We start from the raw sequence: 15,829 nt of genomic DNA on the forward strand, positions 1-15,829 counted from the left end.
GAACAAAACACAATAGAAAGCTCCTAACTGGTTCTTAAACACTCATGTGCAAACGTTTACGATAAAGGATGTTCAATGTGAACTATCAAATATAAATTACAAGCATTAACAATTTAATCAGAAAATCTGAGACATTAATTGAAAAACAAAGAATGAATTAATACAAATGTCATTTTACCTTTGTGTTGCAGGCTAGCTCCATGAGCCTCTTTGCATTTTCTTCTGAGCGGTACCTTTTAGGGAGCTGAACCCTGAAGAACTTCAAGGCACCCTCGAAGTCCGTCAAGAGCAAGTCATCCTTGGAAGTCTTGAAGAAAGAAAAGACAACCACAGAGCACAACGGCCACTTAGCATGAGATACAAACCACAGACACAATGGAATAGGGCAGGACGCCAAAAGACATACCTTTAGTAATCCAAGGGCGACATTAAAAATGACACTTATTCCCTGAAAGAGAAGAGACAAGACAATTGTAGTGTCTGTACCTGGTCTGTTCTGTTCGCTCCAGGGACATCAGGAGAGGCACTTAAAGGCAAGCCACTCCGGCCCTATTCTGACACTCAGAGAATGAACGCTTTTCCCAAACAGTCCGATTCCAGACCAAACGTTAGAGCCGCAACATAGTGACTCTCAACATGGCAACCCCATATACATACACACAGGAGCAAAAAAGGAGAAAGAATGCATACCAACATTTCATATATAGTTAAACTGTGCAAATAAGGGATCCAAGTTTCTTCAATTGCTTTTATCATATTTTCTGAAGGTCTGCCATAAGCACATTCTTTTAAAAGTAGTTGTTTCTTTCTTTCTTAACACATATACACCTTTCAAATCTCAACCCATGTCATGGCTAAGGACATTTTTCACACTGCCTTGTTTCTTTTCAGTGACAATGTTCTACTTTCAGTAAATCCCCACCCACCCTCAAGTCATCAAGTCATCAGCTGGTATGGTCACGTAACTCAGCCTATCCAATGGAGATGCTGGGCGGGGCCTCCAGCAAGTGCTGTCACTAAAAAGAAGAATGCAGAGTTACGAGTGGTGGCACACAACTGCTCTCTGCACCCGGGAGACAGTAAACAAACATGTCCCTCAGAGGGAGACTCTGAGAAGGCAGGGCACTGCCAACCTCTGTCTTCCTACAAGAAAGAAACCTCTATTTCATTTACTCAGTGTCACAGAGCCAAACTGAACACTAACTCATCTGTCTAATGTGTCTCTTCAGAACCTCTGTGACAAGGGTGAGCAGGACACTGGCCTCAGGAAGAGCCACCTCAGCCCAGATTTGGCAATACCAAAACAAAACAGAGGACAAGAGATTTGACAGAGCTTATAGTGGAAGAACACACACAATCTAAGTACATACCTCACATAAGAGCAGGTCGATGATGTGAAAGACCATGTAGAGAGGGAATTTTGCAGTGAAAAGTGTAAGAAACCACTGGGAGGCATACATGTGTGCTTCAAGGCTGATATCCAGGAAGTGGTTGTACAGGTCAGGAATGTATTCCTGAAAAGTAAGCGAATTAGTCCTGGGCACATATGCAGCTATCCTATATTTCTTAGGAGGCTAATAAATCTTCCAGCAGTAGCCCCAAAAGTCATATACTTGTATTTTTCTAAACCTTTCTGAAGAGCTTGGAATACTTAACAGTTATTTTCCATACTACAAACTAGTTGAAAGAAAGAGGAATTCCCTAGAACAGTGACAAGTATTTGGAAAACCATTTATTTCCAAGTTATGACATGCTTTGGGAAAGTCTGTTTCCTTTTGTAGCCCTGGGGAACATTTCCTCCCTGCATTTGCTATAGAAAAGGGCCTGACTACACAATTTGCTCTTAGGTTGTTTCTACAACTGAAAACTCAGCTTAAACATATCAGATTCCCAGTGCTGTTGGATCTTTGCATCCTCATCACATAGTGAGAAACAATAGAAATAAAAGTCATTGTTCCTCAATCCATCTGCCATTAAGTTTGCACATATTTGTCCAACCCAGTCTGAGTTCCCTTACCTGCATGAGGCGCTCCAACTGGTAGAACTTGCAATGTAGATCTTCAAAATTTTGCTTGAAAAGTTCCCTGAGGCCATAGTCAAACATGATCTTGACCAGAACACTGAATGCCTGTTCTTCGGGCATCTGTAACAGATGGGTAGTGGAGGAGTGGGATATAAAACAATTACTCCAGTGTCTCTAGCATGTCCCTCCACTATCAGGAAATGGACTCAAATTTTATTTAATAACATTAATTCACTCAGGCAAAGAATGTTAAATGAGGCCTACTCTGTGCTACCACTGCCTTCCCCATAGCAAGAGTGTAATGAACTATGAATTGGTAGAAGGACTGGTGAGCACCTAGGACAGGGAATCTTGTGAATCAAGAACAGGTTCTGCTCAGAGGACAGGATTAGAGGTGGCTACAAACAGGCTGGTACACACTATGTTTCAGCTTTCTGAAATAATGAGGACTTTGTTCAATCATTTGTCTTCTCTTTGCCACAATGTCATTCTAGCAAATTACTTTTCCTTTCCTATCATATCCATCCACATAGTTTGTGGGGCTGGAGAGATGGCTCAATGGTTAGGAACACTGACCACTCTTGCAGAAGATCTGTTTGCTTCTTACCACCCACATGGCGGCTCACAAATATCTGTAACTCTAGTTCCTGGGAATCCACTGTCTTCTAGGCTCTGTGAGCACCTACATGTATATCATGCATATAAGCTCATGTAGGCACACAAATACACATAAATTAAAAATAAGTCTTAAGACGTAGCTTGTCTTAAAAACAAAACAAAAGAATAGCTTATTCTAGAAGAGCTTTCCACATTCTCCAGTCTATACTATTACTCAACATGTACAGCAGTGGTACAGTGGTGCTGAATTACCACTGACGCTCCCCCGTTTCTGTCTACAGATGCCCACTTAGGACTAAGTGCATCCTCTATGGCTTTACGGAACATTCCTCCAAGAATATGGGGAGATAATTCAAGTTCCAAAACAGAAGGTTGACACTGGCAATGTTAAAGCTTCATGTAACTGTAGCAAGCCTCAGAAAAGTCAAGATAGTGGGCAAGCGACCACGGAACAGATGTTGGAGGTCAGCAGAGCATGGGGCCCAGTGAGAAAATGGCACAGCAAAAGCAATACAGGATAAAGCATAGTAGATCTTATTGGGAAGGACAAGCTGTTTGGGGCAAAATGCTAGATTTTCTGAGATTTTTGTTGTGAAAGGAACATGTTAGGGAGAAGAGGTTTGAGTTGTGTGGTATTTCTGATGTGGGGTTGCCCATTTCTCTTGCAAGAAAACAAACACTTAACACTCAGGAAGCAGCAGGAGCTCTAAATAGGACTGTCATTGAGAAAACCATTGTCAAGGGGCGGTGATGATTAAATGGGAATAAATGTTCTTTGTGTGAAACTACAATACATACATAAACAGATGAACCGTATAGTTGTGTAAGACTGAGACACAAAGTCTGTCTAAAATAACAAATCAAAGTTAAAGAAAAAAACAACTGATCTGTTTATTAATGTCATAGCATTAGTATATAGTCCAAATTCCCCCCAATGTTCTAATTCATCCAGAACTAACCTTGCTCTTCTCTGTAACTCTGCTGTACCTGCTACAGACATCACCAAGCTGAGCTCCCAGTAAAGAACACAGTGCTTTTTCTTTTGACCTGTAAGGCCATCTTTACAAAATGGCTTAAAATCCTCCTAAGACTTCCTGCCCTCTCAAAGCAAACATGTAAGCTTTATTTTGGCTTGCATGGTTTCCAGGTGGCCCGTGTTCTCCTCTCTAACACTGTCTCTGTCTTCCCTCCCTCCCACTGCAGTCCCACTATGCCTCTTTTAATTCCATGCATTTGAAATTCTTCAGCTTTTACACACTATATGATTCCCATTGACAGCAGTAGACTACTCTATTTTATGCTTTTAAAATACTTCTATTGCAACATAACAAGGAAAAAGGTTAAATAACACTGAAAAGCACACAAGAGAGTGACAGCCTTTCTTGTTTTTCAGAGTCCACTGCACTGTACTGGTTATCTGCCAAGAGGAGCCTTTAATCTAAACAAGGATCTCTGTTACAGTCTTACACTGTTCATTGCGTTTTATCTGTATGGAGCCATTAAAATCCCTGCAAGCATGCTTGTCTGTTTACAGATGGTGGGATCACTAGGTTCATCCTGTGCTTACTCTTAGCTTCAAATTTCCAGCAGCAGTCAGAACTGCTGATACCACCTAGGGAGTATTCTTGCCACACATTTTTAAGTTAAATAATAAGAAAATGATTAGGCAAATTAAGAATGTGACATATTTTATGAGGCAATGTGCTTAAATTTTTTTAAAAAAGTCAATGGCTTGAAACAAAGACAATAGGGTGGTTTTGTAAGGACAAAAGACAAACAAATACAGCATCTGATTTGTTGCTGGATCATAGAGTAATGGCCATAATGGAGTCGCATATGGGCAGGGGATATAGCTCATAGGTAAGAAACTCACCTAGCATGCTTGTGTTCCTGAGTTCAATCCCTAGTACAGCAAAATAACCAATAGCTAATGTAGCACACATGTACTGGGATAGAGCACTGAGTGTGGACTGTGTGCCAGGCAGGACGTGAGTGTGGGATGTGATCATATTACAGTTATGATGTAGAATACCCTGGTCCTTTCAAGACACAAGCTCAAATGTTTGCTGCTTTCTTTTTAAAAGATAGTAAGTAAGTTGTGTTTGTGGAAATGGAAAATGAAGATAAAGAATAAATCAGTAACTGTAAGTCAAATTAAGAGTACTAAATATGGCTGTTCACCTTAATGTAGTTCTGACATTTCTATGGATTTAAAAAAGTTGGAGAGTAGAGGTCTTTATTAAATGAAGGCATGAATAAAATGGTACTAAAGAAAGCCTTGCTCTCTTCCTTAGCATATGAACTTCCGAACAGTTACTAATGACAGTGGCTATTGTACAGACAACAAAATGTCCCCAAGGGTCAACCAATACTGAAGTTTGTCTAATCTTCTGAAAAATAAAAAGGAAATCTAACCTGCCATACCTTAGCCACACGTAAGCCCAGAGAGGCTCATGCAGCTGTGACACAGACCCGACTACTCACGTGGAGAAGCAGCACAGCTGCAAGGAAGGACTGGCCCTGGCAATAACCAATTTCTTCATCATACACAGAGTATGCCTGCAAAGGGACAAAACAAAAGTGGTTAAAAGGATGACTCATTTACTGGGGGGTGGTGGTGCACGCCTTTAATCCCAGCACTCAGGAAGCAGAAGCAGATAGATCTCTGATTTGAGGCCAGCCTGGTCTACAGAGCGAGTTCCAGGACAGCAGGGGCTACACAGAGGAACCCTGTCTTGAAAAACTACAAAAGGAAAGACTCATTCATGGGCCATTCCTGCTCTCTGGGACCCTGAAGACAGGAAGCAAGAGGATGCTATCCAAGCCTCACGGGACCATTTTGAAGGCCAAAGAATGATGCTAATCTATCTCTCTAGTCCCAGTGTCATCCTTACAGTAAAGGAGCTGTCACCATACTACCTCCAGTGGCCAAGGAGAAAGTTCATCAAAAATGAGTTGAGCATTAAATCAGATTCTAACAGCTCCTGTTCTAAAAGCTCATGTGATCACCCTGGGATGCTCTTCTCTGCCTGAAAAATGTTTTCTTCCTCTAAACCCAAAAAATGTTCCAATTCAACCAGAATGAATCACTCTCTTCTCTGTAACTCTGTGATACTTGCTAAACATACATGGCTATTATAGCATTTACTAGGCCATATTTTAAGTGTCCATCTTCTCTAGGACTCCTGAGAGATGAGATGATGTTATTCAACTAGGTACTGATTAGTTAATATTATTCAACCATCTATCTGTATAAAAGGCTTTCTGATAAGAGTGATGGCTCTAAAGTCTTTTGTGGCTTTCTCTGGATTCCTATTTTTAATTTCCTTGGCAGTAGATGATTACTCTCATTGCCTATGAACATTATCTTGACTAGAACACTGACATCTGCAGTTCCCCATGGTCCCTTCTCTGCTGCTCTTGAACTGTTTTTTGTGATGTGATTAGCATTAGTAGTTCTCATGTAAACTATGGTAGAAAGGGGGAAAGCCCATAAAGCAGTGGTTCTCAACCTGTGGGTCATGACCCCTTGGGGTTGCATATTACTATTTACATTATGATTCATAAGAGTAGCAATGAAAATAATTTTATGGTTGGGGATTACCATAACATGAGGAACTGTATTAAAGGGTTGAAGCATTAGGAAGGTTGAGGACCACTGCTATAAAGTAATGATGCTATTCCCTGTATGACAAATTTATTTCTGTTGAATGCTGTTGGCTGCTAAGAGACACTGGATTATAAAAGCTGCTAGATTAAACTAACCTGTATATTTTAAAAATATCTTGATATTTTAAAAATACACTTCAAAAATTAGGTCAAAAGGTATGTTGCTTTGGGGGAGAGGTTATGCTCTTATTTCCACAGGAAATGAGAAGCTGTGGATTCATTCCAGGTTAAAGAACATCAGGTTTGATTGGGAAAGACTTCCCTGAAATCCTGGCTACAGACATAAAAAATAAATCTACAAGAACTATAAGTAATGTGTATTTTACCTGCTCAAACATAAAACAAAAAATCATCTTTAACTGACTTGGTGCACGCCACACATTCCATACCTGTAATGGATACTGCCTTTGAAATTTTATGTAATTTCAGAACAAGGGGACCAAACACCAATGAAAACGGATGACCCAGGTAATCCAGCATTTCAAAATGCCTCTATTACAGTCTTCTCAAAATTCAGCATCCAAACCAGGTTGCTGGCTGAGATGGTCCAACCTCATGGACTACTCCAGCCAAGACTTCATTATTATCCTAATTTTCTCAAGGTTCCCCCAAAGACACCAGCACCCCCAGACAACAGGAAGTAGTCTAAGGAACAGTGCCCACATTCCCAAAATATTGGTGGATGTTTGTTATCATTTAAGGGGGTTAGTTACAAGTTGTTATTGGAAATGGTCAGAAAAAAATGCTAAACAAAGGAGATTAGATTCAGGGATCTTGTTCTAAACAGAAAAAGGGGGGTGGGTATGGAAATGATAGTATAAAAAGGTAGATTGTTAAATTTACTTTAATCCAAAAAGCAACAACCAGTCCTGAATATTTTACATTGGTATGAATGATACAAATTTGAGGTTATTTTGTTATACTGTATATATGTTTTTACTCATTTAAGATATTTTTGTATGTTGATACAAATTTAAGATTATTTTTCTTAGAACATACTGTACATATCTTTCTATTCTTGTATACGATATTATACCTATGCAGCTCATTTAACCATATAGTGTAAATTTCTAGTCCTCAAAAGTTATTATTACAAACTATTTAGGATAATAAAGAAATGCAGGTTAGTAGTCACCTATTATAATCAAACTTGTAGTCATGTTAGGTATGTTTTCAAGGTCAAACAGATATATTTACATAGATAGATGTCTTCAAACACTTCAAAGACCTATAGACTATGGCATTTAATATATTTAATAGCATAAGGTTTTTCATGACAGTGAGACATGTCTGCTCCTGACAGCACCCATTTACTTCAAAAGAAGATGATGAGCACTGAAGAACCTTCATATAGAGTTTGCTTTCTTTATGGCAAAAGCTAGACATGTGGGCAAAGAAACAGCCCTTGCCTTAACTGCTGACAATATACTGTCCAAACTGGACAAGCAGGACGCAAAAAAAACCAAAAAACAAAAAAAAAACAAAAACAAAAAAACAAAAAAAAAACCAAAAACGACTGCCAAACTTTGCCAAGACAAGTAGGACAATCCTTCAAAATTCCTGCTTCTCAGAAATGTCTGTCAGATATACTAAGCCTGTAGGCCAAAGTTGGAGGCCCCAGCGTTACAGAAGAACCCAGGGTGATTGTCCAGGCAGCCAGATGTCCCTATCGTTAGATAACATTTCATCCTTCTAGGGTCTTTGATGGAGATATATATGTATGTATGCAGATTTTATCATTAGCTTTTAGAGACATCATAGCTTTATAATCCTATCTTCATAAACTCAGGTAGAAGTCACTGTAATTTTAGTAGGCTTTCTGGCTCCTCACAGCTTGTCTGATGAGAGGGCTACAAGAAGAACGTATACTTTTTTCGAAGACAAGATACAAAATGAGAGCTTTAGAAAGAACCTGTTTATAACACCAGGAGGCACATCTCTTTCCACACCTTAAGTTAATAAAAATTAATGTTAGAGCCAATATTGCTAAGAGTGTGTTGAAAACTATCATTGGAGACAGCCAACTCTCTGGGAAGCATTTGGTATCATCAACAGTTTATCAGTTACAGAGTCAGAGGCCTGTGTTTGTTAGTTTTGCTAGATCTTGTGCACATTATTTATACACACTACTACTACTATCATAATGTTGACTTACTGTCCCCACTCAGCCTTCTTAGGCAAAGAGCTCAGCACAGCTTAAGCAACTTTATATAGCTTTATATACATGCATGGACTCTCCATAGGTAGAGAACAGAGGGGGACTGTAGGGAAAAGGGGCTGGCTAAAGAAACCCACCCTGACCCTGGAGCCCAGAACTCGGGAAAGATGACTCAGAGAAGGCCAGTGAAAGAAACACAGTTTGGCTCAAATCAGAGCCATCTCTGCCCCTGACCAACTGACTTGTGAAACCAACCAATCACAGAGCAGAACAGTAGAACCCTGGCCCTGGGATCCAGGACCAGGGAAAGAAATACAGGGTGGGTTTGGGACACTTTATCCCCAAACCCAGAACCAAGGAAACACGCCCTGACTCTGGAACTAGTGCCAAAGAAACGCTGCTGGTCCCGAGAATCAGAGTCAGTAAAAGAAATGTGCCCTGACCTTAAAATTAGTGTCAAAAAGCTAAGTAAGGCCAGTGAAAGAAACACAGTTTGGCTGAAATCAGAGCCATCTCTGGCTCTGGCCAACTGACTTGTGAAACCAACCAATCATAGAGCAGGACAGAACCCTGGGCCCCAAGTCAACCCTTGATTCCACCCCCAGGACATCCTATATAAACTGCTCTGCCTGGTCAGTTAAAAAAGAGAGCTGTTCTCTCTACCCTGGTAGAGGCAGCTACTCTCCTGGACTCCTCCTTCCCAAATAAACCACTTTCTCAAAAGAGTTTTGGGTGTAAAGATCTTCATTTACTGGTGTAGAGAAGATCCTTGCTGAGACATCCCTCAGTGGACAGAGCAAGAGAAAGCTGAAAAAGTAACACCTTTCTCCGGAGCCAGAGGAGACTGTTACATTTCTGCAGGGGTTTCCCCTTTTGCAGAGTGAAGCAAAAGCAGCAACATCTTAAGCTGGAGAAGCAGAGCTCTGCTAGGAAGCCCCCTTAAGTGGAGGCTGAGCAAAACTCAGCTGTAGCGGCTCTCCAGGAGAGGAGCAGGATTGCTATATCCTGCAGGAGACCATCCCTCATCACACCAGGTATAGCCTGACTCTCTCGAACAGTCAGGATACCTTTCCCTGCAGAGCTCTTGGCAGCTCCAGGCCTGACTCTCCTGAGCAGTCAGAAAAACTTCCCTTCCAGGGTTGAGCTGTCTCTTTGCAGCTCCAGCATCAGAGCTGTCCTAAGCAGCTCGAGGTGTCTGGGATACCTCGCCCTCTAGGATTGAGTTGTCTCTTTGCAGCTCCAGCTGTCATAGCTTTCCTAAACAGCTCAAGGGGTTGCCTGACTCCCCAAGTAGTCAAAACACCTTTCCCCAGAGTTGCAAAACTCACATTTGGTGCCAAAACCTGAGACCAAACCCACAGAGTTGCAACAAATTTACTTACAGAAACATACTATTCAGGCTGATAAGGGACCAAATGAATGCACACATGTATTGAAAGTACACGAGGTACTTGGGAAACAGTGGGAGTATAAGATTCAAGGGTCTAAAATGAAGAAAAGGAGGGCAAGTCATTTCATTAGTTCATTGACACTTAAGGAACATCTGTAGTATGCTCAGCAGTGTGCCAAGTGCTACTGTCCTTGAGAACTTCAGTGAGGGAATTCCCACAAAACAATCAAGCCCTGTAAAACAAGAAGTTCATCTGGTGAAGCAGGAGCAAGTTATGAACCAGGATATATTACAAATCATCACCAATGCTAAGGTATCCAGAAGCAGAAAATGAACTCAGGAGTTTTTATTTTATTCCACTGTGTTATGACTGTAGTGCTCAAGATTTCTGTGGAAGCTGCACAAATGAGCTAATTTTGGTGTAGACAGGAAGCAAATTTTGGAGTAGACATGAAAGCAGGCTAGACCCCAGAGGCTGGGCAACTAATTCAAGAAAGTTTTTATAAAACTGCCAGCAACATAAGAGGGCAAACATAGAGGGAAGTGCAACTCTAAGGGTCATCAACCGCATCAAACAACCTGGGAATGTGACATGGTGGGAAAGGAAGACTGACATCAATCAGAAGAGATGCAGCAGCTAAGAGGAGGGTCTTGATGGACCCTGACACAGCCAGCTGTATGATGGCATTCAAGGAAGTCTGGATATGGAGCTGCCACTGGATAGCTGAGATGGACAATAGTCTAACTTTGGATCAAGATTTCTGAATTTTGGCCTGGCGGTGGTGGCACACGCCTTTAATCCCAGCACTCGGGAGGCAGAGCCAGGCGGATCTCTGTGAGTTTAAGGCCAGCCTTGGCTACCAAGTGAGTTCCAGGAAAAGGCGCAAAGCTACACAGAGAAACCCTGTCTCGAAAACCAAAACAACAAAACAAAACAAAATTTCTGAATTTTATTTTTGTAGGTAGCCAACAGACATAACAGAGGAATAGCACATGTCAGCCCACCAGAAGAAAAACACTCTGATGGGTATAGCTCATTTAAGCAGGGCTTGCGAGACTCCAGAGTATCTTTTGCTTTTGCTGTACCCTTACATGCTTTTCTCTGGTATTTGATATAATGTGTATGATTGTGGGGAAATTCCCGACTGCCTGTAAAGTATGTGTTTATCTCATGAAATCATCCCGATCTTCCAGGCATTTATATCTGTGGACTGTCAGGAAGATGCTAGATAATTTTTGACACAGTCGGGGCCTATTGAGTTCCACTAAGAAGCTGCTTCTGATCCCTGCTCAAATTAAGATAAACTAGGAGCCAGAATGGCTCAAATGCCTTTAATTTTATGGATGAGCACCGCAAGCTGATATAAACCTTCAAAAGAGCTTTAGATTAGACCAGATGCCTTGCTTATGGTTTACATTCCCTATCTTGTTCACAAGGACACACAGCTGTCCTGTCTGACTAGGTTGTAAATACAAAGGCAGCCTAATTATTGCTAGCTGGCAAATGATTAATTCCTTGCACTCATTCCTGACCCCAATTTGTAAAAATAAAGTCTGACTAGTGTAGATGTAACCAAAGGTCTTATAAAATAAGAAACACAGAGCCAATTCAGAGAAGACAGCCAAGAGGTCAGAGCTAAGAGCCTCACCCTTCCTGATTCAGGGATCCTCTCCAGCCAAGAGAGCTCTCCGAAAGGGACCTACTTCCTGTGTGTCTGTCCTTAAAGTCTTCCTGTTCTGCCTTGTCATTGGTTGTAAACCCAAACATGTGACTGCCTCGTCACTGCCTGAATGTACCGCCCTCCAGGTCCTTAAAGGCGTGCGCCACCGATGCCATGCACTTGCTATGACTCTAATAGCTCTGACCCCCAGACAACTTTATTTATTAACATACAATTAAAATCACATTTCAGTACAAGTAAAATACCACCACAGACTAGTCAAGGCTACAGAAGATAATTTGAACCTGTAGCCCCTGTGAGGGCTGCAGGTGTTCTTGGATACTGAGAGAAATGGAATGTACTTTTTATGACTTTTGTATTGCCTGAGAGATGCTGTTAGAGTATTGAAGCTGTGCAGGGAAAGGGAACAAGAGAGCAGTGAAGTAGTGCAACGTGAGAGAATACAGAAAAGAAGCCATCAAGAGAGTGTAAATGCTTTCTTTCCCTAAAACCCTTCAGATAGAAAAGTCCTACCCTCGCTGACACCATGGATTCCAAGGCAGCTCAGGGCTGGTTCCCTTACAGGCAGCAATATATTTTGAAGTACTACTGGGCAGATGAAGCAACATGGAAGGAAGCTGATGTGAAGGGAATACACAGAAATTCACCACAATAATCAATTTCTGTGTGTTTGAAAGCTTTTACAATAAACATGTTTTTAAGTGAACTAGAAAGACCAACTTGGTTCTATGATTCTGACAGAGACTAACTGGCACCTAGGATTTAACAAGCTAACACAGAATTGGCACATCTGTCTAGTAATTGAGAACTTCTGCTCTGAGAGTGAGGGGGACTTCAAGGGGGCCATGTAGAGCTGGAGAATTCCATCTGAGTACCACGGGAAGGTCTCTGTGGGTGGATGGATGGGCAGAGAGAGAAAAAACAAAGTTACTGGTAAGGCTAGAAGGTAGGAGGCTAGCCAGGAAGGGAGAGTCAAAGGCAGAGAGCTGCTGGGAGACTGAGACATGGGAACTGGATACAGAAGTGAGGCAGAGGCATTGGACACGGGCATAATTTCTGGGAATTCTGCAACATGGTGGGGAATGGCGAGAGGAACTGTATGGAAGATACAACTGAGATACAAGATACAAGTGGCTAACAGACCTAAGAAGATTACAATAGAGTCACAGCATTGAGCATTACAGAGAAATTAAAGAACAACTTCTTTAAAGTCTAACTGTCCTCAATAGTGAAAATCACTTAGTATGTCACTGGAAAGCCTTTAATTGCTAGCCTGTCCTAAAGCCAGCTGATGGTTTTTTCTTTTCAATCTTAAGTGGAAGTTCCTTAAGACCACGTCTTGTGCCTTGCCTGAACACACTACAAAAAACTACTTAATTATGAGAAGGAAAAGATCAAAGACGGGCTCTGAAATCAGGACAAGACTGAAAAGGTCTGGTCCCAACCTTTTAGCACTGTAGCTCTGATGTGCATTAGAACAAATTTGTTTTAAAATGATTACAACCAGCCAGGCATGGTGGTGCACGCCTTTAATCCCAGCACTCGGGAGGCAGAGGCAGGCGGATCTCTGTGAGTTCCAAGGCCAGCCTGATCTACAGAGTGAGTTCCAGGACAGCCAGAGCTACACAGAGAAACCCTGCTTTGAAAATACAAAACAAAACAAAAAAAGGTTACAACTGAATAGGCTGTTCTTTACAGATCTTGGAAATGAATATTTACCATCACTTATTTATTAAGCAACAGTGCTAAAAATCCACCTGAATGGGCACTGGCCCATCCTATTGTTGAGCCATATCCACAGAGCCAACTCCAGCACCCAGAATGTGTATAAGCATTCCACGGCTCCCAGGAGCCTTACAAACCAAATTTGAAAAATCTAAACATGTATTATGAAGGGTCAGGATGACACTGTTTTTCCTCTGTTCGTTGAACACTGAGAACTTTGTCTTGGTAAATGTCACATTTAGCTACACTGGCTTCAGTTATTCTTTTTCTCTTTCTGGTTTTCAAACAGTCCTTATCAGATTTGTCCTTGGACAATTTCACACATGTATATAATACCTGCTGCTTTCTTCCCAACCCTTACCTTTCTCCTGTACCTGTCACTACTCTCCTCCTGACAAGTCCTTTTCCCATATTTGTCTCTCTTTGTTTTTTGTGACCCGCTGGCTCATCACTTCATAAACTCTAGCTACATGGGGCTGAGAGTGACTTCTAGCATAACAGCATGACCTACATGACCTACATGACCTACATGCAGAGCCAGAGGCACTGGACCCCATGTAGCTAGAGTTTATGAAGTGATGAGCCACTAGGTGTAGGTTCTAGGAACTGAACTCCAGTCCTCTGGAAGAGCAGTGTGTGCTGTTAACAGAGTCATTTCTCTGGACTCATTATTTCCTGATTTTTAATGACTCTAAAATTGTGTTATCTATGGATTTCAGATACTCATTTTTGTTGTCTTTATCTTTCTTTTCCAATTCTGAAAATCAAATACAAATTACACTTTGTAGACAGCATGGTGGAATGCATCTCTAAATCTATGATTTGGGAACTGGAGGCAAGAGGAACAGGAATTTAAGGCTAGCCCCTGGTATAGTGAGACTGAATATAGCCTAGACAACACAAGATCCTGTTTCAAAAAAAAAAAAAAAAACAACTAAAAACAAAAGCCCTAAACAAGCCCAAATTACATTTGTAGTTTGTCTTTTACATAATTTCAAAGAACCAGAACTGTTATTCAAAACCAATACTTTTATATTTTAATATGAAATACCTTGCATATTTTATATAAGGAATCTTGTCCATCTCCTCCTGTGTCCTTGAAGTAGTCATGAGCTGGAAATGTGCGGTTAATATCCCTTGTGATAGCACTGTCTTGGGGAGACTCCTGTGGAAACAGGAAGAGAAGACCAGGGCCATTAAGAAGATAGCTATCTATTTGGATTTATACAAAAGGGTCCCATTATTTACGTACTTTAAGTGCTGTAAGGTCAAACACATATTCATGCCTCCACTTACTGCCTCTTCAGGGACTAATCCTCTGTAAGTGTAATGTGTAATGAGGGTGGGCCAGACAGAAGGAAAGTGCCATTTCATTCCTCACACTCATGCTCTCTTCCCTGTGCACGGCAGGAAGTGAGGCTAGTGAACTTTCTATTGTACAAAGGAAAATAAGCTGCTAAAAATTGGTTTCCCTCAGAAAAACATTCAAGTTTACTTCAAGAGAGGAGTGAAAGTGCTTCTGATATAGAAACTGGTAGAAAAAGCAATGCTTCATCTATGCTCTGGCATGAAGCTCATGCCCATTCCCAAATGGGAAAGGTCCAAGGCTTTGTATGTACATTCCTTTCATGTGTGGTGGAGCTGGGTACAGACTATTCTGAGCTGCCATGTGAGTGCTGGGAATGGAACCCAGGTCTTCTAGAAGAGCAGTCAGTGCTCTTAACCTCTGAGCCATCTCTTTAGTCATGGCCCAAGGCCCCTAACCAGAGTTTCCTAGGGGCAAATGGCACAAGAATGCAGAGTGAGACTGCCAAATGGCACGGGGTTCAAATACCTAACGAGAAACTCTTCTTTTCCTCTGCCAGAAGAGAAGAGTGGTCTTTGAATCAACAAAAAGGTAAATAGGTGTCACTAATGCCAGCAGTCACCCATGAGGCATACCAATGCCCTGCTGGCTCTAACATCCCCAGCAGTTTTCATGTATCCACTGCCCTTCCCACTGACCATGGGACCAGACAATGAAAAATCACAGGATGAATTTCTGAAGCCTGCACAACGGTAACAAACTGGAGTCCTATGGGAACCACTGCCTTAAAATATTTGATCTTACAAAATATGCTGAGAAACTTGGAATGAATTCATTTGATTTGTCATAGGCCAAACCATATGTCCCTCTCCTGAATTCTAATAATGATGAGTTTAATAAGTTCTTGTCAGAATAATATTAAAAATCTCACAAAATTCTAAAAACAAATCCTTGTCCTTGACAATGTAACCAGAGAGAAGATTTGGGTACTGATTTTAAATACACCTACTTGCTGCTGCCAAGTAAGTTTATACATGCTCAGTGCCCCAAACACTGTCAGAGTCTGCTATAACTTGAACTTCCTTTTGAATATGTATCTTTCACATAGTAATGAATGTTAACAGTATTTGCTGCAATTTACAAAAGTCAATTCTCAAGAAATCTATATGTTTCTGTATATTCAAATGCAGTAACAGTTTAAATGAAACATTGTAAATAGTTATATTTGTCTCTTATATTTTAAGCAACAAAATAAGAC

The 15,829-nt window shown here is 41.1% G+C and overlaps 1 protein-coding gene across 7 annotated transcripts in view; it reads right to left on the reverse strand.

The window, feature by feature from the left end:
• The window catches only part of Rabgap1 (RAB GTPase activating protein 1), a 129,969-nt gene that overhangs the window by 22,279 nt on the left and 91,861 nt on the right, over nt 1-15,829 (reverse strand). For all 7 annotated transcript variants that reach the window (XM_052726613.1, XM_052726610.1, XM_052726612.1 and 4 more), the window contains 6 exons: nt 14,317-14,430; nt 5,126-5,200; nt 2,018-2,143; nt 1,371-1,514; nt 407-448; nt 179-307 (listed from right to left, as the gene is read on the reverse strand). In XM_052726613.1, coding sequence (XP_052582573.1) covers nt 179-307; nt 407-448; nt 1,371-1,514; nt 2,018-2,143; nt 5,126-5,200; nt 14,317-14,430 — 630 coding nt within the window. The remainder of the gene's footprint in view (nt 1-178; nt 308-406; nt 449-1,370; nt 1,515-2,017; nt 2,144-5,125; nt 5,201-14,316; nt 14,431-15,829) is intronic.

Source organism: Peromyscus californicus, unplaced genomic scaffold (assembly GCF_007827085.1).
Source record: "Peromyscus californicus insignis strain IS unplaced genomic scaffold, ASM782708v3 Scaffold_7__1_contigs__length_154581171, whole genome shotgun sequence".
NCBI classification, from domain to species: Eukaryota; Metazoa; Chordata; class Mammalia; order Rodentia; family Cricetidae; genus Peromyscus; species Peromyscus californicus.